At 52.9% G+C, this 23,952-nt stretch overlaps 1 protein-coding gene across 1 annotated transcript; it reads left to right on the top strand.

Annotated features, from left to right (window-relative positions):
- Positions 1 to 20,634: 20,634 nt before the first annotated feature.
- On the top strand, positions 20,635 to 21,943 carry GSX1 (GS homeobox 1). The gene is made up of 2 exons (XM_004281768.4): positions 20,635 to 21,086; positions 21,560 to 21,943. The coding sequence occupies exons 1-2, from the start codon at positions 20,675 to 20,677 to the stop codon at positions 21,937 to 21,939; spliced, it is 792 nt and encodes a 263-aa protein (XP_004281816.2). The 5' UTR covers positions 20,635 to 20,674; the 3' UTR covers positions 21,940 to 21,943.
- Positions 21,944 to 23,952: the final 2,009 nt, after the last annotated feature.

Here is a 23,952-nt window from a genome sequence, read left to right as displayed (position 1 = left end):
TCAGCAAAAGATGGAATTCTTACGAACTTAAGGTGTTCGAGCACAACCTCTGATCAATCATTGGTGGCCCAGTAAGTTACACTGACACAGGGATGACCCCTAGGAAGCTAGGATCAAAAATAAAAATAACAGTTTAAGTAACATTGACAAAAGACATCAGCAGGTGCCACTGCAAGGGAAACAGACTCTGAAATTAGTCTAGGCAAGTCACTAAGCAAACGAACGAACAAACAAAACTCCACAACGGCAACATCTGAAAGGGGCAATGGGTGGAATTTGAATCTAGAGTTGCTATAATATAGTATCTGAAATATCTAGTTTTCAACAGAAAATTACAAAATATACAAATAAACAGGAAAATGAGACCCATGCTTTGAGGTGGGGAGTAGTTAATACAAACTGTCTCTGAGGAATTTCAGATGTTAAACTTCACAAAGACTTCAAAGAGGTTATTATAAATATGTTCAAACTAAGGGAAATCAAGTTTAAATAATTAAAGGACGTCACCCGCTCTCCAAATGTTTGCTGCTGGTGTTGGTGGCTTCTGGCCCTTGCGAGTCTCGGGTTCAACCACATGCAGGGTCCATCTCTCCCAGTCCACGAACCAACCCAAACCAGTCCCCAACAGCATGTGGTGTCTGTGGCATCTGGCATCGGCTTTGCTGCTCCCTCTGTAACCAGCGAGCCCTGGGGCCGGGTGGGAAGAACCAAGGCCCTCTTGTCTGCATCTCTCCTCTCTCCCTGCCTGCCTCGGCCTGCTCAGTCTTTAGGACAGAGTTTCTGCCTTGCTTTCCTGCGTGCATTCAAGTGGCTCTGCTGGAACTGGAGGCCTGACCCCCATCCCCACCCCCAGTTAATTAGCTCTTATCGGGGGCTAAGCCTGGGTCCAGTATCCCCAGGTGGGGACCTTGCTCCAAGTCTGACAGACCTGCTGGAATCATTGCACTCCACCCACTCAGCCTCGTTTCCACCTGCCTCTCCTTCCAAGGCATTTGGAAAGGAGGAATAAAACCACCCGGTAGAGGTAAACTGTGCAATCAACATGGGGTCGAGGCAAACAGAGACCCAGAAACTCAGTGGATCCCGGGGAGGAGGGACCACACTCTAACCTGATTGGCTGTGAACCTTGGCCAAGAAAGAAAATGCTAATGAGAAGACAGGAGGGTCTACAACAGAAGGTTAGAAAAAGAAAAGTCCCAAAGCAATGTCGGCAGTGCCCATCCCATTTCTGGCTGGAAATCGGGCAGTTTGACCAAGAACTTGGTCGTGCCTTGTCCCCAGGCAGGTTTATCTTCTGGAGGAAGGAGTGTATCTGTCCTAATACTATTATTGAACTCGTCTAAGCAACTCCCCCTGCTCCAATTCCAAGCTCACCAAGTAACCTCCTGACATGAATACTGATAATTCTGACTTTTTGCTTAGCTCATCTAATATGAAACCATGCATTGATCGGGCCAACCAGACCACTATGTTTTCACTGGGAACTAGGAAGCAGGTGTTCTGCCTTTATGCATCAGCCTGTTGTGAGCCTTGATGAGGTGAGTCAGAACTCCCAAGCTTAATGAGCTCTGAAGGAAAATAAAAGTTCTGCTTCTGGAAGACAGAGGACCAGCCCCTGGTCACTGGTAGGCTGGCCGTGGGTGATGATCACCTTGGGGTCAACCTTGACCTTGTACCACATCCACTCACCAGCCTGGAGCCCTCTGGAGACCATGGGCAGCTGGGTCCAGTCCCAGGTTCTCCAGACCCCTTGGCCACACTGACTTGGATTTGCCTGGATGGCCATCTGGGTGACGTGGAGCCTTGCATATGGGTAAGAGAAGCAGGAAGCCCCGCATGGAACAGTGGAGGCCCAAAGAGGGTGTGGAATACTTGTCAGGAGAGCTGATTCTTGAGCCAAGGTTTGGGCCATGAGATCTGTGGTTCTGGTGGACACTACTGGGGAGGCATCCGGAGCAGAGCGGGTGCGTGAGCGAGGGCACAGAGCAGAAACAGCCTGGACCCTGGGGAGATGTGGGGAGTTCTGAAGAACTGCAGTACCCGGGCGAGACCAGGCGAAAGTCGAGGCCAGAGAGATAAATAGGGTTCAGGTCAGCCCTGCCCCATCGAAATACAATTTGAACCACATATGTAATTTTGAATTTTATAGTATCTATATTAAAAAAGTAAAATGAAACTGGTGAAATTAATGTTAATAATATATATTTTTGAGTCCTAAATATTTCAAAATGTAAAAAATGTCAACATTTTATATTATTTTTCTAAGTCTTCAAAATTTGGTGGGTATTTTGCACCGACCACGCATTGGACGTGCTCCAAAGCCGCGTGCGGCTGGTGGTACCTCCACGGGACAATTCATGTCTTTATGAAGGGCCTGTCTGGTGGGATGGGGACTGGATGTAATCCTGAGAGCAAAGAGGGGGCCACTGAAGGGTTTCAAAGAAGGGAGTGGCATGGTCAGTTTTGTGTTCTAGAAAGATCTCTGGCCAGGAGTGGGAAGAGAAATCAATTCGGGCAGAATTGCATTTCAGGCCGAAAGGAATGGCCAAAGACAGAGCAGTGTGCGCGCGTGTGCATTTGTGAGCGCGTGAGGAGAGGAAGGGGCGTATGCTCATCACCCTCAGGAAATGCACTTCACGGCAGGGTTAGGAACCAAAGTCGCATGAGAAGCGTGGATGGTTTAACCACATTGTGTGTTTTTTGGTTTTGGAGGCAGACCACTCTCCAGGGCTGCTGCCCTACCCCACTCCCCACAGTCCAGGCAGAGCCCTCTCTATGGTCCCAGCATTTTCACACCGCTGGTACTGTTCTGGAGAAGAAGAGAAGCCCCAGGGGGCGGTGGCGGGCCTGGAGTCGCATGAGTGCCATGCCTCCGGCCCAGAGTCCACTGCTGAGCACAGGGGCTCGGCCCTGCCACTCCGATCCCATAGGGCAGCCTATTGAGGGGGTCAGGGCTCAGCCCCTGCGGCTGCTGGTGAGGGGCCCCGAGCGGGGAGCCTGTGTTGGGCAGGTGGGGGGCTGGCAGTGCACCCCACGTCCCCCTAAAGCAGGAGGAAGATCCCAGAACCTCAGGACAGGTAGAGACATTTTTCCAGCCACTTATGCGGGACCCTGGACGATTTCTCTGAGCCTCGGTTTCCTCATCTCCAAAGCAGGAATCATAGCTTAGTTGATGGGGCTGTTTGGAGGTGACAATGCGGGACAGCGGCCTGGCACACAGCCCTGCCAATGGCCGGCACTCGTGAGCACGTGCCGTCCTCCCACCACCTTGGGGGTGTCCGGGTCTTATTCTGTCACAGGCCCCAGGCCGCGGCCACTGGCCCCACCTCGTCCTGCGACCCTGGTGTCCCTTCTCCTTTTAGTGAAAGCAAGGTGGCCGAGAGGGCACAAAGGGACCCGCGGGGGCGCACCCACGTGCTGGCAGGCGCCCTGCCCTTCCCTTCCCTTCCCATGGTTCCCACTCCAGGACCTAGACCTCTGTGCCTGCCCCTCAGTCTCCTCCACAAGGACGCCCTGGGGTGGCGCAGTCTTGTCTCGCAGGGCTGCGGGTGCGAGGGGTGGAGGGTTTAGAAGATGTCAGAGAGGCTGCAGGTTGGAGGGAGGGAGAAAGGCATCGGAAGTCGTAAACCCAGCGGGTCCGTCACGTGTGCATTTCTGGGCGTCTGCGTGTTCACGATGATGGGAAGCTGCTTTGATCTGTGTGTGGCCTCCTCCTTTGTTCTTTTCTTGGGTTGGGTGGAATCAGCGATCATTACTGCGCTTGTTGGAAGCACTGTTAGAGTCAGATCTTGGGGCCACACGGGTGCCCCAGACACTCAAGGTAAATGAGAGCCCAAGGAAGCCCTTCCTGAATACAAAATTCTGTCCTAAGGAAGTCTTGGAGATGATCTGTTTACTAGAGTGCCCGAGCCCTGGGCAGAGCTGCGCCCTTGCGGCGTCCTCCGGGGGCGCGCATGCGTCTGCGGTCCGTCCTCGCAAGCATCCCTCGGGAGAAGCACCTCCCTCTTTATGGCTCCTGGGGCTGGAAGACGCTTCCCCCATGCCACCCCAGAGGACTGCAGTCTTGGATGATCAAACTTAGGTTCTTTAGCCTAGAGGTGAGTGACTTTTTAACCGCCCCCGAGGGTAGCCTCATGCTTTCAACTTCAAGTCCCCTCTTTTGAGGGGCTCGGCTGAAGCGGGGACTGCCCGGGAGGATGCGGAAGCGACAGCATTCAGGATTGTATTGCCAGCTGCCCGAGATGAGTTTCCAGCTGCCTTGGACGAAGCTCCACAAAAGGGAAGCAGTTTTACGTCCCCGCTTCACTCAGGAGCCTTACCGAATCCCTGACGCCTAATTCCTCCAACTGCCTGGCCCCCCTGCCAGGTCACGCTGCTCAGAGGAGGTGGCCTGTGCTCACCCCACAGCCTGTGTCACTGGCAGCTCCCACTTCTGCCTGTCACACAAACAGCACAGGGCTTCACAGTGAGCTGTAAAGTGACTGCTGAAAAAACTCAGCCCCAGGCAGGCACAGCAGGCCTGCCTCATTCATGGCAGTTCAGACCTTCAAACTGGAACCCCATCCATCACTGCCTCCTGTCCTCTGAGAGTCCACAATCCGAGCTCCAGGCCTGGCAGTTCCCGGAGTCACATGAACGGCCGTCAGCAGGTCCCTTTGTCCTCTGGCCTTCGCAGGAAATGGGCCTCATTCTCACATTTGTTCCCAAACAGGAGTCTAGACTTGGGGGGAAAACTCCAAATCTCTATTGATTGTGCCCTAATGGAGGGAGGTGGATCTGTGGTCTTTGCCCTTAGCTGTTACTAAAGAAAATAGAAATGGTTTTCATATTTCTGACGGGTGGCAGGAAGAAAGAAAAAAACCTTCAGCTTTATTTCTCTTTTAAAGAAATAGGACTATTAGGCCTTTGGAAATGAATGACCTCAAAGGCACTAATTAGTGCTCACTTATGTATTTAGTTCACAGTCAGAAACATCAGCCTCACAAACTCTATAAGAAAAGGAAAAATTATCTCAAGGTGACAAAGAAGACTCTGCTCTGAAAAGTCCTTGAGAATTAGATGACAGACGAGAAAAGGTAAATCATCTTTTAGAGAATGTTCTTTAAAAATGCAGACTCAGCATTCTGAGAAAGATTTTGTCCTAAATACTGTTTTCTTCCTCAGTGCAGAAGTTGATTAAAGTAAACACCAACTGGGCTTCCCTGGTGGCACAGTGGTTAAGAATCCGCCTGCCAAGGCAGGAGACACAGGTTCGAGCCCTGGTCCGGGAAGATCCCACATGTCACGGAGCACCTAAGCCCATGTGCCACAACTACTGAGCCTGCGCTCTAGAGCCTGCGAGACCCAACGCAGCCAAAAATAAATAAATAAATAAATAAAATAAATTTAAAGTAAACACCAGCTAACTAAAGTGAATGAAAGATCTGCGTGGAAAAGAAAACATCACAGCATGCAAGAGCCCTGTGTTAACGAGGCCTTGGGAACAGAAGAAGGAAGGACAGAGTGGAGCCTGAGGGGACATTCTGCAGGGAGAGAAGGGGGGGCTCCAGTGGAAGCAGGCTGCAGGGATCCCCAGAAGTCTCGGGAAGGCATTGGACTTCCTGTGGTTCCTGGGATGGGGTGAGAGTCAAGCTACTTCAACCAAGTAGTAAAGGAAAAGTTGAGCCTGGCAGGCTGCAGGGTTTCAGGATTCTCGGGTGGCAAATCTTGAGTCAACCTCGCTTAAAATTCTCTTTACACTTTACAATTCTCATCATCCCTGCTATGGACTGAATGTTTATGTCCTCCCCAAATTCACACTTTGAAACCCTAACCTGTAATGCGATGGTATTAGGAGGCGGGGCCTCTGGACGGTCATTAGGTCGTGAGAGAGGAGACTTCATGGTAGGATTAGTGGCGTCATAAGAAGAGACACAGAGAACTTGCTTTCTCTCTCTGCTCTACGCCATGCGAGGACCCAATGAGAAGACGGCTGTCTGCAAACCAGGAAGAGAGCCCTCACCAAGAACCCAACCCTGCTGTCACCCTGACCTTGGACTTCCAGCCTCCAGGACTGTGAGAAAATAAATTCGTGTTAATCCCCCAGTCTATGGTGTCTGTTGTAGCAACCCAAGTGACTAAGACACCGCTGACCACAGTTTCCATCCCAGAGGTGCCCTCCTCATTCTCTCATGTGGTCTCAGTACTCATGGTGGACACCAGTGGTTGGCTGACCTGATCCCCACCCCAGTCCCCATTCCCTGGCTCCCTTCCAGTGAGGGTGGCATATCACAGAAATCAAGGTGGAGCTCCCAGGAAGCTTTGGTTCCTGACGAAAAGCCAGTGCCCCCCCATCCCCCACTTTGCCCGTCCCCTTCTACTCCTTTCTGCCTGGAATGTGATGAGGTATGGAGTGCAGCCTCTGCCACCATGAGGGACAAACGTGAAGACGAAAGGAAACAGACTGTGGATCCTGGAGAGGAAAGATAAGAAACCCTGGGTCAGGGCTGCCCTGGTGGTGCAGTGGTTAAGGATCTGCCTGCCAGTGCAGGGGACACGGGTTCGAGCCCTGATCCGGGAAGATCCCACATGCCATGGAGCAACTAAGCCCGTGCACCATAACTACTGAGCCTGTGCTCTAGAGCCCGCGAGCCACAACTACTGAGCCCGTGAGCCACAACTACTGCAGCCCGCGCGCCTAGAGCCCATGCTCCTCAACAAGAGAAGCCACTGCAATGAGAAGCCCACACACCACAACGAAGAGTATAGCCCCCGCTCGCCACAACTAGAGAAAGCCCGCACGAAGCAACGAAGACCCAAAAATAAAAAATAAAATAAATAAATTAAAAAAAAGGAAAATCCTGGGTCCCCTAAGAGTGTTATTGCATAGCTGCTCCACACATTGCTTTTATGAAAAAATAACGTCCTATGTGTTGAAAACATTGTTGGTCAGATTCTTTGTCATTTGTAGCTGGGAGAATTCCTAATGGGTACAGTGTCACCGTCCAGAGCATTCCTGGAGAGCATTCCTCAGGTTATCGAGCCCTTTGACTCTTTCAGAGTCGGAGACCTGAGGAAGACTGTCTTGTTCGCAACAATCTGTTCAGCCCCTGTGGGGACAGAGCAGGGCTGGCAGGGGCGTGAGTTCTCCTTCTGTGCTCTGGTATACATTCTCAGAAACAGTCTTCAGACCTCCAAGAGCATCTCCTGTATTTTACTAGAAGATTCAGGAAACGATTCATGGTATTTGTCTCTGGGAACGGTATTGTTCAGACCAACTACAATCGCCCGGTACAGAATCCCCAAACCAGACTTTTCTTGCCTTGGGGAGTCTGTCGAGTGCTGGAGACAAGCCCTGTCTCCCAGGGAAGTTTGCACCTGGCAGTACCTTTTGTACCACCACACCACGCACAAACAAGACTCACTTCCCATTTGCCTGGGCCACGACACACACTCCCCTGGGGTCCACCCGAGCAGACACAGGAGAATTGCAGGTGGCATGCCAGCAGCCTGCTGGGCTGGGCCTCACACCCAAGGGGACAGTGGGCCCAATGTTGGATAATTCAATTGAACAAACCAAACTCGGCCTTGTTATCTGGGGAGAGGGGATGGAGGCCAGAATGAATGAGCTTCACGCCTCTGGGGACCAAGTTCAGCAGTCTTCTGGGGCCACATCCATGCCACCTCCAGTGGAAAATTCAGATCCAGTACAAGTCTTAGCAAGTGCAAATGTAAACCTGTTCTTTGAGATCTTTTTCCCCATAGATAATTGCTAAACTGTTTCAGACCAGGGAGAAAAAGGCTAGTATTTGGTTAGTAGTCTCCAGCATTATTTACAGAGTCTCAGGCAGAGTGATTTTGTATCCGTCTATGTCACTTTATACTTAAAAAAAAAAAAAAAAGGAGCTCTCTCTACCCTCACCACCTCGCAAACCTGCATTAAACTCCAACACGTTGCAATCTATGCATTGATGTCTAGCAGGAATACATTTTCTGCCACATAGATGTAGTTAAATCCCTGGCCCTTATTTTTAACCCAGCACCATTTCTGAATCAATTTCTATGGAGAGAGAATACCTGGACATTTAAATCCATCAAAAAGGAGTAAATGAGCATTTCAGATTCATCTATCAAGAAGAAATGCCCCTTCTCCCCACCATTGTGGGGCTTTGTCAGTCGCCTGTCAGATGAATGTCCATGTAAGTGTTTATTAATCACTCCCGCGCACGCTGATGGGCCTGAACACTCTGCTCCTCTACGCCTCTGACACGTACCAAGTATGCGTTGGGATTCTTCTGTCTCTTGAGCACAGTTGCTTACTTTGTTAAAGTTAATTTCCACTCATTTCTGGCTTTGATGGGAAGATTCCTTTATCAATTCAATTCATGTGTGTTGTCTGCAATCAAAGTAATATTGTCTGCTAATGTGAGCTCCCGCCCATGCTCTCCATTTTATGCTAACGCCTTTCTTCTGCTGGTCCTGCGAGGGACGATTTGGGGAAGACGCTCTCTCCCTGGCCTTCAGAGACAGGCTGCAGCAAGTGGTGGACTGGCAGCCATTTCCTCCTGCCAGCATCCCCTAGCTTAGGGAAACGATGAGCTGCTCTTTTCCCCAGGAATTATCTGGGTTGAAAAGCAAGTCAGGGCTTCCCTGGCGGCGCAGTGGTTAAGAATCCGCCTGCCAATGCAGGGGACACGGGTTTGAGCCCTGGTCCGGGAAGATCCCACATGCCCAGAGCAACTAAGCCCGTGCACCACAACTACTGAAGCCCGTGCTCCACGACAAGAGAAGCCACCGCAATGAGAAGCCCGCGCACCGCAACGAAGAGTAGTCCCCGCTCGCGGCAACTACAGAAAGCCCACGCGGAGCAACAAAGACCCAACGCAGACAAAAACAAAATAAATAACTTTTTTAAAAAAGAAAATAATTTTAAAAAAGAAAAAAGCCAGTTAGTGGGGTGAAGAAGGTAATGGGAGACGTGTAATGGCAATTTTGTATTCCTACCACCATCCGTAGGAGCAAGTCTTATTCTGAGAGTCAACATTCTTTTTTTTTTTTTTTTTGCGTACGCGAGCCTCTCACTGTTGTGGCCTCTCCCGTTGCGGAGCACAGGCTCCGGACGCGCAGGCTCAGCGGCCATGGCTCACGGGCCCAGCCGCTCCGCGGCATGTGGGATCTTCCCGGACCGGGGCACGAACCCGTGTCCCCTGCATCGGCAGGCGGACTCTCAACCGCTGCGCCACCAGGGAAGCCCGAAATTCAACATTCTTTACAGACCAGACCCTCCAACAAGCTCTCCCTCTACTATCCCTCCAGCCCCATAAAATTCACTATATCCCCGACATATATACTCCTGTGCGTCTCCTCACACTGTCCTTTCCGTCTCCTCTCTCTTCCCCATCTCATCCACCCGTTGGCAGGCCATTAATCTAAGTCCCACCCCTCCTGAACGATGAAGTGCAGTCTCCCCCTCCTCAAAGACACGCTTCCTCTCAGCCCCAGGGCCACAAGAACTCTTCTCTGAATGCCTCCAGAACTAAAACTCACTAGGACTGCACTGGCACTCACCACCTTGTGCTGTGCGGGGTTGGTATATAGAGGAGCATCTGAAGCCAGCCAACCCCAGCCTGAATCTGACGCTGAAACTCAGAGCTGCATGGCCCTGGGCAGTCACTGAATGCTTGTGGAAGTTTCTCCATAAGGAAAAGGAATGAAATAACACTTATCTTGTAGGTCTGTTGTCAGCATTCACAGTAATTTATGGAACCCACCTGTCACAGTTCCCAGACGATGTGGGAGCCCAGTAAGTGGTAGCTATTATAAATCCCAACTGGATGCCAGACACCCGGAGGAAAGTATGGTACGTATGGTACTTTTCTGTACTGCAGAGTATGGAAAGTTAAACCTATGTGTCTCAGACCCTCTCGCCACTAAGGTTCAGGTTATACATAAGGTTCCAACAGCTAAACGTATTGCTTCACTGTTTGGAGGACAGAAGTGAGGCGACGCATCTCAAGAACTGTGAAGGGTCTGAGGTTTTGCTCTACATGCAAAAGCTAACAGGTCAGTCGGCCACAGTATCATAAATGCTGGTAGAAGACAGGAGATGCCTGGGTCAGAGACAAAGGACTTCATTACTCAAAGCAATAGCAGTAGCTAGAATATCAGCATCTCCTTGCGCTGATTCCTCAAACCCCAGCTCCCATGGGGCAACGTGAGGAGGGTCACGTGACACCCGCACATGCAGTGGGTTACGTTAAAGGAGAGGAACTTTGAGCTTAGAGAACCCAAGCCTTTTATAATGTACGGTAGGCACGCCTAGCTTTGCTCTGGATCTCTGAATCCAAGGCTATTTGCTATGCAAGCATCCTTGGAAAGATAGCCTAGAACAAAGCCGTCAGTCCATCTGCAAGATGTGCGGACACAAGAGACTCATGGTAAATCATCTCCCAGCAAGGCCATCTTCCTGCCGCCAGCTGTTGCTTCTGGCAAAGATGGTCGTGGAGATTTGGGGTTTTCTACAGCCGCATCCCAGTGTCCAACCACTAGCTTCATAGTGTCCAAAGGAAATTATAAAACTAGCAAATCCCTAGCCCCAGGTCACAGCTATGACTGATTTCTGAGCTCAGCTGTGCCTGTGACAGCCTTCTTGATGGTGGCAGGCGAGTTAGATGTTAGTGAATTTCCTGAAGGCCCAGCCTGGAGTCTATTTCCCCATCACTTCCAAGAGTTCTTTAAGCACTAAATTTCCTGCATTAAATCCTTCCTTTACTGCTTAAAAGGGCTGGAATGGTTTTTGTTTCCGGTACTAACTAAAATAAGTAGAGGGGCTTCCCTGGTGGCGCAGTGGTTGAGAGTCCACCTGCCGATGCAGGGGACACGGGTTCGTGCCCCGGTCCGGGAGGATCCCACATGCCGCGGAGCGGCTGGGCCCGTGAGCCATGGCCACTGAGCCTGCGTGTCTGGAGCCTGTGCTCCGCAACGGGAGAGGCCACAACAGTGAGAGGCCCGCGTACCGCAAAAAAAAATAATAAAAAATAAAATAAGTAGAGACTAAACCTCATTATTCACCAAAGCTCCTATGCCTCTGACTAGAGACTTCTGATGATGCTGAAGGTGGTGACGATGATGGTGGTGGTGGTGATAATAATTAGTAAAGGAAAAAAAAGAGAGTGAAGAAAGGAAGAATAAAGCAGGGACAAGAGGAGGGTGAAAACTCTTCATTATTTTTCTCCTCTCCCATCAAAATATCATATATTCTCCAAAAAGAAAGTTTTTTGAGTCTTTATCTCCTACAAGTATGGAAAGGAGAAGTAAGCGCACTTGTCACTGGAACCCCAGCCTCACCAGTTAGAGCTCTTGTTTTGTTTTGCTTTTTTCAAATTACATTTTCCCCGAATTTCTCTGTGCTGCAAGAGAGTTTTCCCAGCCGCTCTCACATGGGCTGGTCACATCTTGGCTGGATCTGGGCGAAGCCTGATCTCAGTGCCGTGTGCAACAGTCACAAAGCTGTTTTCATACCTGCACCACATCTCACAGGGGATGGAAAGTAAGGAAACATTCACGTCTTTAGCCTAAGTCACGGCTTAGGGGTTCTTCCTGGAATGGGGGCTCTGGTTGACTCAGTCACTCCCAACAAGCTTTTCTGTTCCGTGTCTGGGACCCTCTACCCTGATCTGCTCTCTAATGGTGACCCAAAATGTCCATCCCCGTCCTGTGTAGAAACTTCTGGAAGGGCATCTCTCAGAACTGCCTTATGATTTCTCCACGCTGCACGGTGCTATTCTCTCAGCGTCTGGCAGGGGATACACCCTTCCTATGCGATGCAGGTGGCTGGGTTCTGGGATTTGCATTCAACTGCTCATGTGATCTGTGCATATGGTAATAGCTAACATTTATTGAGTACCTGCTATGTGACAGACACAGTATTAAATGCTCTAGGGGTCTTTTAACCCATTTCAGTCTCCCAACAATTCTGTGACACTCCATACTTTACACACGTGGCAAGAGAGGCTCAGAGAATTCATCAACTCACCTAGATCACAACCAGGGTGTCTCCAGAGGCCTCTCTCTTACACCTATGTTATCCTGCATAAAGCAGGAACCTCATGAAAATTTGTTCAATGGATTAGAACCAATGCGGCAGAAATGACTGATTTCCCCCATTATCCATTCTTTCCTTCATCTTAGTAATAACCACCACTGTCATCCAAGATTTTAGCTGAGTCTCTGCCCACTTGGCCAGTTACTTCTCTATGCCTCAGTGTCTACACTTGTGAAATAGAAATTAGTACCGGTCTCATGTGTTTCTCAAGTGTACGAACTCCCAGTCAAGTAGGCTACTAACCCCGAACCCTCCCAAACCGTAACAGCTGACCGATAAAATACGTGTTTTAAATTTCCAACTTGTAGCTCATTTTATTGACTAAATAAATTAGTACATGTGCCAGGCACATAGTCAAATTCTGGGCAGTTGATTGAATTAAACTCAATGCCATTCTATAAATCCATCTCAACAACGGATTAAGAAGCTCCAGAGAAAGCTTGACCCTTCAGACTCTGTCATGAAATAGAATTACAACATATTTTAACAATAAGTGAACTACTGATTAGGAATACAAAATCTATAATTTTATTAGTCACATACTATAGTTTGGGGTAGTTTTTGGTTAGTAATCTATTTGACTTGATTTTTAAATACTTGAGAAATTATCCTCTCAGAAACCAACTGCTACCTAAAGAAATAGTCACAGGGGAGCATCCTTTTCCACCATCGTGGTGCTTGTGTTAAACAAATCAACAGCCCCTCCCTCTGAAGCCAGCCCGATGAAGCTATTTCCCACAGAACTCAGTCCTGCTAACGTTTGCACCCATCGGAGAATCAAGAGATGAAGAAAAGGACACGGGAGAGTTGGCATGGATAATCTAAGAAGCTGCCCCATTACTGATACCTTTGGTTGGGGTACGGACAAGTAAGGCAGCGTGTGTACCCCACACAGGGGCCACATGCGTTATGAACTGGAGTCTGTGCCACAGTTCGGTTGTGGCAGTGACGTTCCTACAATGTCAAGAGACTTACTTACAAGGTCCTAAGACAAGACAGTAAATGGGAGAGACCGCTCAGGTTGTTCCCAATTTGTGCTTTGATCCCTAATGAGTCACAAAAGCTTATGGAAGTGTTTGTGTCTGCTGCACAAAGTCGATGAGATAGAAGCGGTATCTTCTTGCTATCCCAGGGTAGAACCAGCTAGGCTTAGCTCTAAGGCATCTGCTGATAGGAACTGCCCCATGGTATCAGTCGCCACTTAACAGCTGGAGGAGGAAAAGAAAGTGACTTTTCTTAGGGATTCAGTTTATTCACAAACTCTACACTGTTAGCTGGAAACAGGACTTCTCTCTGAGGCCCAGAGCCCACGCAGAGCAGATCCACTCATCAACAATTCTCTGTGGAGTCTAACTTTAATTTTCTTTCTTTTTACAAGGGCCTGCCGTACTGGAGACATTAGCCTGGTACTCCAAAATGACACAGGGATCTGTACAGTTACAGTTACTCAAGTAGTGATGACAGATGCGACGTTCTTTGTGGGAATGAAGAACCGGGGTTCTGGAAAACATTAGCCAAATGGGGAGGACGTTATCCTTTGGAATCACACATGACTGCAAGACAGCATGGCCCCAGAATCCACTGGTGGTCCATCAGGGGTGGGAATACCCAGCTCCCTGCCAGGGGTAAGGGCATCACTGCGAAAATCCTAGAGCAGCTCCCGCAAGAATCAAGGTCTCCAGCACCCCTCCTTTTCTGGGAACCCCTCCCCTCCTCCAACCCCTTCCCCTCTTCCAAAATGTAATGAGCAGACGGCAGGCATCGATCACCCACTCACTGCGCCTCTGAGACATTGCGAGCCAAGTGCTTTGCTGAACAAAACGGGAGCTTGGCTGTGTTGGTTGGGGGTGGGGTTTGGGGTGATGGTCACAGACTCCCCAGGACTTTTTAAATCAGTCTCCTCTGCTCTGTACGACACACCACAGAACGTCAGCTGGAAACAAGTCCTCTGCTCTTTCCCTTGCAGTGGCTTATCTTGGCTTTCTTGGGTGTGTTTGAGCCGCAGGCTTTCAGAGAATGGGAGGTTGGAGGAGCGGCGGATGTCTTCTGGGTTTGCTCTGGTGAAAATGGGGAAAGAGGAGGGTGTGTGGAGGCAGCTGAGCGGCAGAAGGGCTCCACCGTCAGCGGGTTTATTGCTTTATGCTGCCACCTGGCTGATCACGGAGCTGCGGGCTCCTGCTGGCAGAGAAAGGAAGACACACAGGAAAGAAACGTCTACACTGGAAGGTCTCAAAGCCACGTTTCCTGATGGGCGTGTGACTCTAGGCCACAGACAATCGAGTCCAGCCTCGTGACTCAGGAGTCACTGTCGTCCCCAGAGGGGGACGGGGGCTCATGCTAAAGGCCATATGCTTAAAGGTAAGGGGTCCGTTCATCCACGGAAAACTACTTGAGGTGAGACTGGTTCTGCCTGTTTCAAACCCTCTGTGTTTTCTTCTTCTTAAAATCTGCAAACACTTCCTACTGAAATCCTTAGTAAGATGTTCCATGCTCACCTTCCAGGTCCCCGAGTAGGAGAATACCCTCCTTCCCGCAGAAATCATCTTTGCTTCCACTGATGTCAAGGGGGAAGAGAAAAGGAAAAGGTTTGGGTGAATTACTGGGGCCGGACAATCCATGCCAAGAGAGGGCCTCACTCGGCATTCCTGCAGCCTCTCGCTCGGGAAGGAAAACACAGCTCCCATTTACTGACTGTCTTGGACAGCGTGCTTAGGGCTTTATGAGGCATGAGGGCCACACAGTGGTCCTGGGGCAAGATGTGGAAGAAGACAGCCAGTCTGTCCCAGGCTGAGTGTGTGGATAAGGGAAAAACTCTCTGGAGGGGAAGCACAGGGCGGGTGTCAGCCCACAGACTGGCCTGTGGGTACTTGTAAGACAGCCCAGGAAGGCCTTCCAGAAAATCATATGGGAGAAGCAGGTCAGAAGCCCCACAAGGTTCAGATAGAAGCTCTGATTATTGGTATGAATTGCCTTCACTTGCACCCACTGACCGGAAAGCCTGGTAGCATTCAGGATACACGTACATCATCTTTAATCCTTACAAGGAAGGTGAGGTATCATTCTCATTCTACTATAAGAAAGCGAAAGGCCCACGAGCCTCTGAAATCTTGTGACGCTCGTCAAGATGCAGCTGTGATACACTGAATAGGTGCAAAGAAAGGACAGCTCCTTTATCGCCATTAGCACCCGCATTAAACACGTATCCGATGTATCTAACGTGCCAAAGGTTGGTGACACCAGTATTGAGTCTATCCCCGCCCTGATGACCTTGTAAGGTAGTTGGGAAAGAGCAAGAGGACCTCCAGCTGCTATGACGTGATTCCCACTGATTCCTTCCGTTGGCTTGATTCTTATCATCTGGCTGGGTCAGGGGTTAGGGACCATATTAGCTATGATTAAATACAGCCACGTGTAGTAGAAAATTCAAATACTAGTTAAAAAGATAAACTATTTCATTTTATTTATAAACATTTATCTTCCACTCACAAAAAATGAGTAGAGCAGCTCCCTGATCTTCTGGGACCCTGGTTCTTGCCACCTTTCTGCTCTGTTATTCCCAGCACGAAGCTTCTATCCTAAGGATTATTACCTGCTCTAAGATGGATGCTGAAAATTCTTCTCTGACTTTCAAGGAGCCGTCCTTTCACAGGTCTCTTTAAATATGGGTGTTCCCAGGAATACATCTACAATCTCGTTTTTTCTCTATACTCCCCCACCCCCAAGCTCTTCTATCCTAAGACTAAAGCTACCATTTTTGTATACGTAAGTCCCAAATCTCTCTTTCCATCTCTAATCTCTCTACCCAACTTTAGACCCACATTTTCACCGTGGGACATCAGCAGAAGCTGCTGAGGTTAAGGATGAAAATGCAACACGTCCAAATTTGACATCATGTTGCAGCTTCATGAGCAAAAGTGGGCCCTGCTCTGCAGATCCCTGTCTCTGCCTGTGGCATCGCCACCCTCCCATCCCCTCGGACCAAGTGGCCACGGGTGTGTGTGACTTCCTGTCTCGTGCCTTTCCCCTCCAACGCACACAGACACACACACACACACACACACACACACACACACCCCACCCTACTTGATCTTACCCATTCGCCCTTCAAATTCTTTCCTAACCCCACCCCAGCTCAGGCGGTCATTATCCATCACTTGAACTGATACAATTTTCTCCTTGTTTGTTTCCCTCCCTCTGTTCATTCAATAGTTCGGTAAACATCCATTTGCAAGCCGACTCTGTCGGACCCTGCTCTGGCCTTTCTCTGTCCCCATCAACAGGACCTCCTACTGCTGCCAGTTACATGTCTCAAGTTCAGATCTGACTCTGTGACTACCCCTGCGTAAAGTTTTCTGAGTAGGATCAAGTACAGAGCTGTTAGCGTGGCCCTTCATGGCTCGGCCTCCACTTTCATAGCACACCTGTGTCCAGGCACCTCCCCTCCCCCCTGTAGTGGGCGCCCCCCACTCCTGCCTCCCAGAAGCCCTCATCATTCCTTGGCAGGTCAGGCGCCCTCTGGCCCCTCTGCTCCACTGGGCAGGATGCTCACTGCTGGCAGACTGGTCTGAGTCACCACCAGCCCAGTCAAGGGAGCAGCCCCTCCCTCACCCATGAGGATTCCCACTCCATTGCCTTCAGCCAGAAAGCACAGAAATGGTCACTGACAATTCCAGTGCACACCCCGCATCTCTCTCTGACCAATCTTTCCTCCTATACACCATGAAAAACCCAGATGACACCCCTAGCCTTGAGCTACCTGTGGGTTCATCCAACTTCTCCACAGCAGGACACTAGATTGCCTTGAATGGGACCATCTTGCCTCTATGAAGCCATGTTGCCTCCAGATTTGCCATTTCCTCAACAAATTCATTGAGCTCCTGTCTGTTTGAGCCCAGGGGAGGGTGTGGTGGCTGGGATAGGGTCAGACAGTCCCTGCAGGTCAGTTACACCTGCCATGCACCTAAGTGTCCAGGTGTAGTAAGCAGGCAGACCAGGACCTCTCCTTCCCCACCCTACCTCCTGAGTCAGGCCACTTTCATTCATTTTTTTATCCAGCAAATATAGGCTGAGTATGTACTACGTGCCACTAACTGTCCTGAGTTGGGAAACAGTAATGCACAAGATAGACAGACATGCAAGTCCTCAGTGGGGCGTACATTTCAGCAGGGAGCGGGGCGCAGGGAGCAGAGAAACTGAAGAGGGAAGGACACAGAGTTGGAAGGTATTTATAAAGCAAGGAACCCTGTGGGGAGGGTTGGGGAAAGAGGGGTGATATTTTTAAGTAGGGTCGTTGGCCTTCCTGAGAAGGAAGATGACATTTGAAGAAATATGCGAATGAAATAAGGGAACAAGGACCTCCCCAGCCCACCCCCAATTTGTGCAGTTTTTGCTGCAAATATATTAAAGCTGCATTTCCAGGAGAAACACGGTGTGTTCTCCACACCAACAGGAAAGGAGGTAGGCTGAAAGAAGAAAAGACCGGGACAACAGAAAGTTATTCCATGTTGAACTGTCCCTGATGGACACTTGAAAACCAGCTCGGGGGCAGAGCAGGGCCCACCAGGCCGAGGGGCTCCCCCGGGCGCCTGTCCCGGGCGGACAGGCTAATCCCGCCGCCTCCCTCCCAGCCCTGCACCGCCCTGGAGGCGTTTGCTCGTGCGAGGAAAGTTCTAACCCCGCAGAAGCCAGCCCTGGGAGGCTCCGCAAACTGGAAAGCCGCGCGGCCGCCCGCGTGCACCCGGGGAGCGGGGGACCCCCGACCCCCAGCCCGGCTCCGAGGGCAGCGGCCAGAAGCCAGGCGGCGGCAGAGGCCTCGGGGCCGAAGGGCGCTGGGCACCCTCTCCGGGCCGCACCCAGCCCCTCGGTTCCTGCCCGGCCCGCAGAGCTGGCCTTCTGGGGGGTGGGGGGGCTGGCGCAGAACTTTTTTCCTGAAATTATCCAACTCCTGGGGCGCAGCCGGCGGCCCAGGACCGCCGAGCAGGGAGCCCCCTTTCCGGCCACAAGCCGCCCGACTTAGAGCTTGAGGATGACGTGTGCGCTCTTTCCAGCTTCCCCGAAACCCCCTCAGGGATGCCGCTTTGCTTGGGCTCGGGTCTCTCCCGCGCCGAGTTGCACACAAACCGTTTAAACATTTCAGCACAAAACCCAATCCATTGTGGGCCGCACATTAAAAAGTGTTATTCGCTTTGAAGTTTTTGTCTAATGGCTCTAAACTGAAAGAAAATGTTTTCCTATTACTTAATTCAATCATAGCGAAGAGACTTGGTAAAAAGCCCACGGATTTTGCCCCAAAGTGTGACAGAGTTCTCTTTGTGTTTGCTTATCCTCTGCTGTCACACACTTTAATTCGCCTCTCTTTATCTGGCATTCAAAACTTTCTTCAATGACATTCAATAAGGTCCAGAGGCTGGAGGGAAAAAAAAAAAACTGGTTATTTCCCCCCCCCCCCGCCCCAGATATTCTTTCCCAGTAGCTTTGGCCTTGCTCGAATTCAGGGGCTCTTAACCCCTTCTTCCCCAGCTGCGGGCTTCGGCTCCCTGGAGAGCTCTGGCACTGACCCTTTGCGGCCGCCTCTGTCACCCTGCGCCTCTCCCACCTGCCTCTGCCCAACAGGGAGCCCCTCTCCCGGCCTTGGTCCCGCTCTGGGCCCAGTCTCCGGGGTCCAGGCCAGCCCACCTTTCCCAGAGAGCAATTAGAACCGCCATTAGGCTACACTGATACACCCTGGCTTGTTTGCAAACATCCACTTAGAACGGGGAGCCTTGGGGAGGAGACCTTGGCATTGAGGTTAGCAGTGGACCCCACCAGCCCCCCAGGGCAAAACAATCAAGGAAGCACTGATCCCTTACTCTTCCTGCTAGATGACAGGCCCTCCATCCAGGTTATTTTCCCCATTGCCCCTCTCTCTTATATGGAATCCGTTATTTTCTCTCACATAAATTCTCTTTGCTTTTTAATCAGCTATAATTTGTCGCTGTTGTTATCGCAGAGATGTCATCAATGATGAAAAGCCGTGCCAATGCTTCGATCTGGGGCCATCTTATTCCTGTGCACTGATTCCCCCGGCCGGAAAGCTTCCCCCTGCATCACTCAGGATTCCTTTCAGGGCTCAGAGCAGGTGACTGCAGTGACTTGGTTCCAATCAAATCGAAAGTAAACGTCTTCCTTGGAAAGTCTCAGGCTGTACATTCAACATGTTTATGCTAATTTCCCACTGTATGGAAAAAGCGCCTGCATGAAGCAGCCCTGAGCCCACAGGACGATTTTAAAAGCTGAAGCTGAGTACACGAGGCCAGGCGTTTGAAGTTGTTTAACCATTGTGTGACCAGAAAGAAGAGAGTGACACGACAGGAGCAGGTCTTGGGGAGAGGGGAGCTCCGCCCGGGTGGGCGAAGGCAGCAGAAGCTGGGAATACAACTGCCCCTCGCACCGCTCCTCCAGGGTGAACTTCGGGAAGGCAGTGATATCCGAGCGCACCCGCGGGTCTGTTGGGGTGTGTGCCGGCGGAGAGAGCGCCCACACTCTCCACGTCTGGTGGGCTGTGAGTGAGATCTACCTCTTCGCTGGCCAGTCTTCCCTCCCATCCCCTGTCTCTCTGTCCCCGATTCTCAGCGGGTGACTTCCTTTTTACATCCACGGCCACATCGTTGACTAGCATCTCCCGAACAAAGACTGGGCGCTATAGCAGCATCAAAGTTAAGACTATTTGAGAAACTCAGAGAAAACAGGGACAGCGATGGGGCTAGTGCTGGATAAGAAATACCGAGCCCTTCTCCTCTCTGCCCAGCGGTGCCACTCCTGCAGGGGCCCTGGTCCTTCTGCTTCCGACACAGGAAGATGAGAGCGATTCCACAGGTGGAAATCGGAGGCCGGCTGGGGGGACGCTCGCGGGGTGCACAACGCCGAGCTGAGGAGACTAAGTGGAGGCAGCCTGATCTTGGGGGGCGAGGGAGAAATGAGAGAAGGAGGGGGACGGCGACCGAGCGCGCAGAGAAGATGGGGGTGTGCGCCCATAGGGATCTGTGGAAGCGAGGCATTGGGGGTGCAAAATCAATAAGATAAACGGGCCGATCGCCAACGCAAGGCCAAAGGGGAGTAAGGAATAAAGAGAAAGAAAAGAATATTAAATCGCAGGAGAATGAGAAAATAAACCCGCAAAGGGGAGAGGAGGGGGCGAGGACGCCTGTTACGGCTTGGGTGGGGTTGACAAGAATGGAGTACATTATGCAGTTCATTTAGTTAACAAGTGAAATAATGAGGAAGCGTGCAGAGTGAATGCCAAGAGAAAAGGCACAAAAACCCTATTGAGAGGCCCCGGCCGCTCCTGGCGTAGCCCATCACATGGCAATAGTCCTATTTAAGCGGCGCCGCCGGCGCCTTTCAGCACCACTAGTGCTGGCCAGCACCCCGCGCTCTCTGGGCGGCGCCCGCGGCAGCAGCGGAGGCGCCTCCAGCCCCGGCTTCAGCGGCGCCTCCGGCCTCCCCGGAAGAGGCAGCTGAGCGCGGCCGCGGCCCGGGGAAGTGCGTGGTGAGCCCCGAGGTCCGCGGGGCGCCGGGAGCGGGCTGGCGGCGGGGCGACCGCGCACGGGGGCCATGCCGCGCTCCTTCCTCGTGGACTCGCTGGTGCTGCGCGAGGCCGGCGAGAAGAAGGCGCCGGAGGGCAGCCCGCCGCCGCTCTTTCCCTACGCGGTGCCGCCGCCGCACGCCCTGCACGGCCTCTCGCCCGGCGCCTGCCACGCGCGCAAGGCCGGGCTGCTGTGCGTGTGCCCGCTCTGCGTCACCGCCTCGCAGCTGCACGGGCCCCCCGGGCCGCCCGCGCTGCCTCTGCTCAAGGCGTCCTTCCCGTCCTTCGGCTCGCAATACTGCCACGCGCCCCTGGGCCGCCAGCACTCGGCCGTGTCGCCCGGGGTCGCTCACGGCCCCGCGGCCGCCGCGGCCGCCGCCGCGCTGTACCAGACCTCCTATCCGCTGCCCGACCCCAGGCAGTTCCACTGCATCTCCTTGGGTAAGGCGGGGAGTGGGGAGGTGGGGCGGGGAGGGACGGGACCGGGCAGACGAAAGCTGACTAGGCGGGCATGGGGGATGAGGACCCTGGGCGTTCTGCGGGCGATGAGGGCCATTTCGGGCCCCTGAGTGGACACTCTGGGTGGCATGCGGCTGGAGGGACGGGACAGGACAGGGCACGGGGAGGGAGGGTGAGGCAGAAGGTTGAGGCCCTGGCGGGGGCTCCCAGGACGAAACGAGGGCTGGGGTTCAGGGCGCTCCAGAAGGGAGCACGGGGGCCGCGTGACTCCGGGAGTACCAGGGTCCCGAGGCTTGGCGAGGAGGCACCCGCGGTTACGCCGCTGTGCATTGTGTTCAGGGCAAAGAGGTGGGTGAGAGACCAAAGACCCGGGATTCTGACGGCCGCCTACCGGAGGATCGGGCCCAGAGCGAAGGGTCTGATCGCTTCCGTGTCTGCACCCCTACCCACTCCAGACAACAGCTCGAACCAGCTGCCCAGCAGCAAGAGGATGCGCACGGCGTTCACCAGCGCGCAGCTGCTAGAGCTAGAGCGCGAGTTCGCCTCAAACATGTACCTGTCCCGCCTGCGCCGCATCGAGATCGCGACCTACCTGAATCTGTCCGAGAAGCAGGTGAAGATCTGGTTCCAGAACCGCCGGGTGAAGCACAAGAAGGAAGGCAAAGGCAGCAACCACCGCGGCGGCGGCGGGAGTGCGGGTGCCGGCGGGGGCGCACCGCAAGGCTGCAAGTGCGCGTCGCTCTCCTCAGCCAAGTGTTCCGAGGATGACGACGAATTGCCCATGTCTCCATCCTCATCGGGGAAGGACGACCGGGATCTCACGGTCACTCCCTAGGCGCACGCCTCACCGGGTCGCCCATCCCAGACACTCCCCGCGGCTCAAAGACTGGTCCTGGGACGCAGCGCCGTTTCCCAGGCACCCACAGCCAAATGGCGGCCACGCCCGGATTTGACACGGCTCTGCGGAGGCCCCCGGCCCTGGGAAGCGCCGAGAGCTTGGCACACCTGGCCTTGCTATCCCTACCCCAGGGCCCGCGGCCGTCCAAAGCGGACTCCGAGCTGTGCACACACTGCACGCGCGCGAGTCCTTCTCTGTCACGCAGCACAGCGGCCCGGCCCAGCGCCCTGCTGGCCGCCGGCGCCTCCCCGCCCGCCCTCTCTGGACTGGCTCAGGCTTCCTCGCTTCCTCCCCTTTCTCCACCCTGGGTCAAGCTCGGCCTTTGACGCCTCGGGTGCCCATTCGCTCCCCCTCCCCCCTTTACGTCTTTCCCTCCCCACCCCTTTCCTGCGGTGATTTATCCACGCTCCCACCCCCCCAGACACATTTATGAACGTCTGGGTTTTGTTTTTCTTTTCCTTTCTCTTCCGCTCCTCGAAGTTCAGTCGTCCCTCCATCATACCTTGCTGTGCCCATGGCTCCTCTCCCACGAGCGAAATTGCCTCCCGTGGTATTCGTGTTGGGGAAACCGATTCACTTTGTTTCGGCGACGCTCTGCATTCCCCCAGAGGCCGGCTCTCTGCCTCTGACGACCCCTCTTCTCCCAGACCCCGGCCCCGCCCCAGCCTAGCTTGTAACTGTAAGGTCTCTGTAATACCAGAAGATATTTATTTATTTATTTATGTACAAAAGTTTAAATAAACTTTTTTTTTTCTTAGAAATCCACGTGGCTCGGGATCCCCAGCCAGGTTGGGGCTTCCTGCTGGGGCCGGGCGGGGCTGGGTGGCGAAGTCCAGCTCCGCTCCTCTCCTCGCAGCTCGTCAAGCCCTCTCTGCACCCTCAGCCCCCGAGACTCCGCCTTCGGCGCCCACCGACCGGGTGCGCTCCCCGGTCTCCTGTCCGACTCGGGCAAGGTGCACCCCTGCAGGAGAGAGCAGAGCCCTGTCCGATGGGAAGGACGGGCGCTCCCCGTGCTGGGCCTGTAGTCCTGACCCCTGCAGCGCCCCCGTCCCACCTGGGATCCGGCCCCACCTCCAGCCCCCTTGGTTTGGCTGTCCTGACCGCCATCTCCAAGGTCAGCGACCACTTCTGCGCGAGCCGCTGAACTCAGTCCTTTGCTGAGCTCGGATGGATAACTTGTTACTGTTATCAATCTATTTATTTTAACCTATCGTATTTGTTAGGGACAAATTCCCAGCGAAATGGCGCAGCCTCCTCTTGGAAAGACCAGCTCGCTTTGCTTTAAGGCAAATTCCATTAGCGGGGTCCCTACTCCCAGACCGCTGGCCGCGATTTCGGGGACCCAGAAAGATTCGGCGCCGGGGTTCCCGCGAGGGGTCCTCCGTAGCCGGAGCTGGTGGCTCCGAGACGTTGCGTTCTCACGGATTCTTGTTACAATCCCACAGCCCCCTACGATTTATAATGCACCCCCCAGCCCTCCTCTGGAGATACGCTGGGGGTTTTACTCGTACGTGGAGGAAGAGACGCAGGAGGTGCGCGGGTTCCGCGGAGGCGGAGGGCGCACGGCCACCGGAGTGGGTGTTTCTGCTGCTCAGGAAATCGGATACGTGAAACAGCGGATCCGGATTCCCACGACCTCCCCAAGCCCCCCATTCCACGTCCTAGAGGCCTGGGTCACTTCTTTTCCTGCCAGAAATCTCTCCGACACACACACACACACCCCCCACGCACACCCTGGGGAGCGCCGGACTCCGGACTCCGGGTATTTAGGCAGAGCAAACACACGTGTCCTTTCGTAGAGAAAGGCGCTCCAGTTGGGGTTGCTCAACAGATGCGGGGTCATTTGAGCGCGGGGTTCTCTCTCCAGTTCCGCTAGAATAAAGGTGGGCGCGTTCTGGCTCCCCACGGAGAGGCCACTCCTGGTTCCCCCTGGAGCAGACGCATGGGTTG

This window comes from Orcinus orca, chromosome 18 (assembly GCF_937001465.1).
Source record: "Orcinus orca chromosome 18, mOrcOrc1.1, whole genome shotgun sequence".
Lineage (NCBI taxonomy): Eukaryota > Metazoa > Chordata > Mammalia > Artiodactyla > Delphinidae > Orcinus > Orcinus orca.
This window is presented reverse-complemented; position numbering and strand designations above follow the sequence as displayed.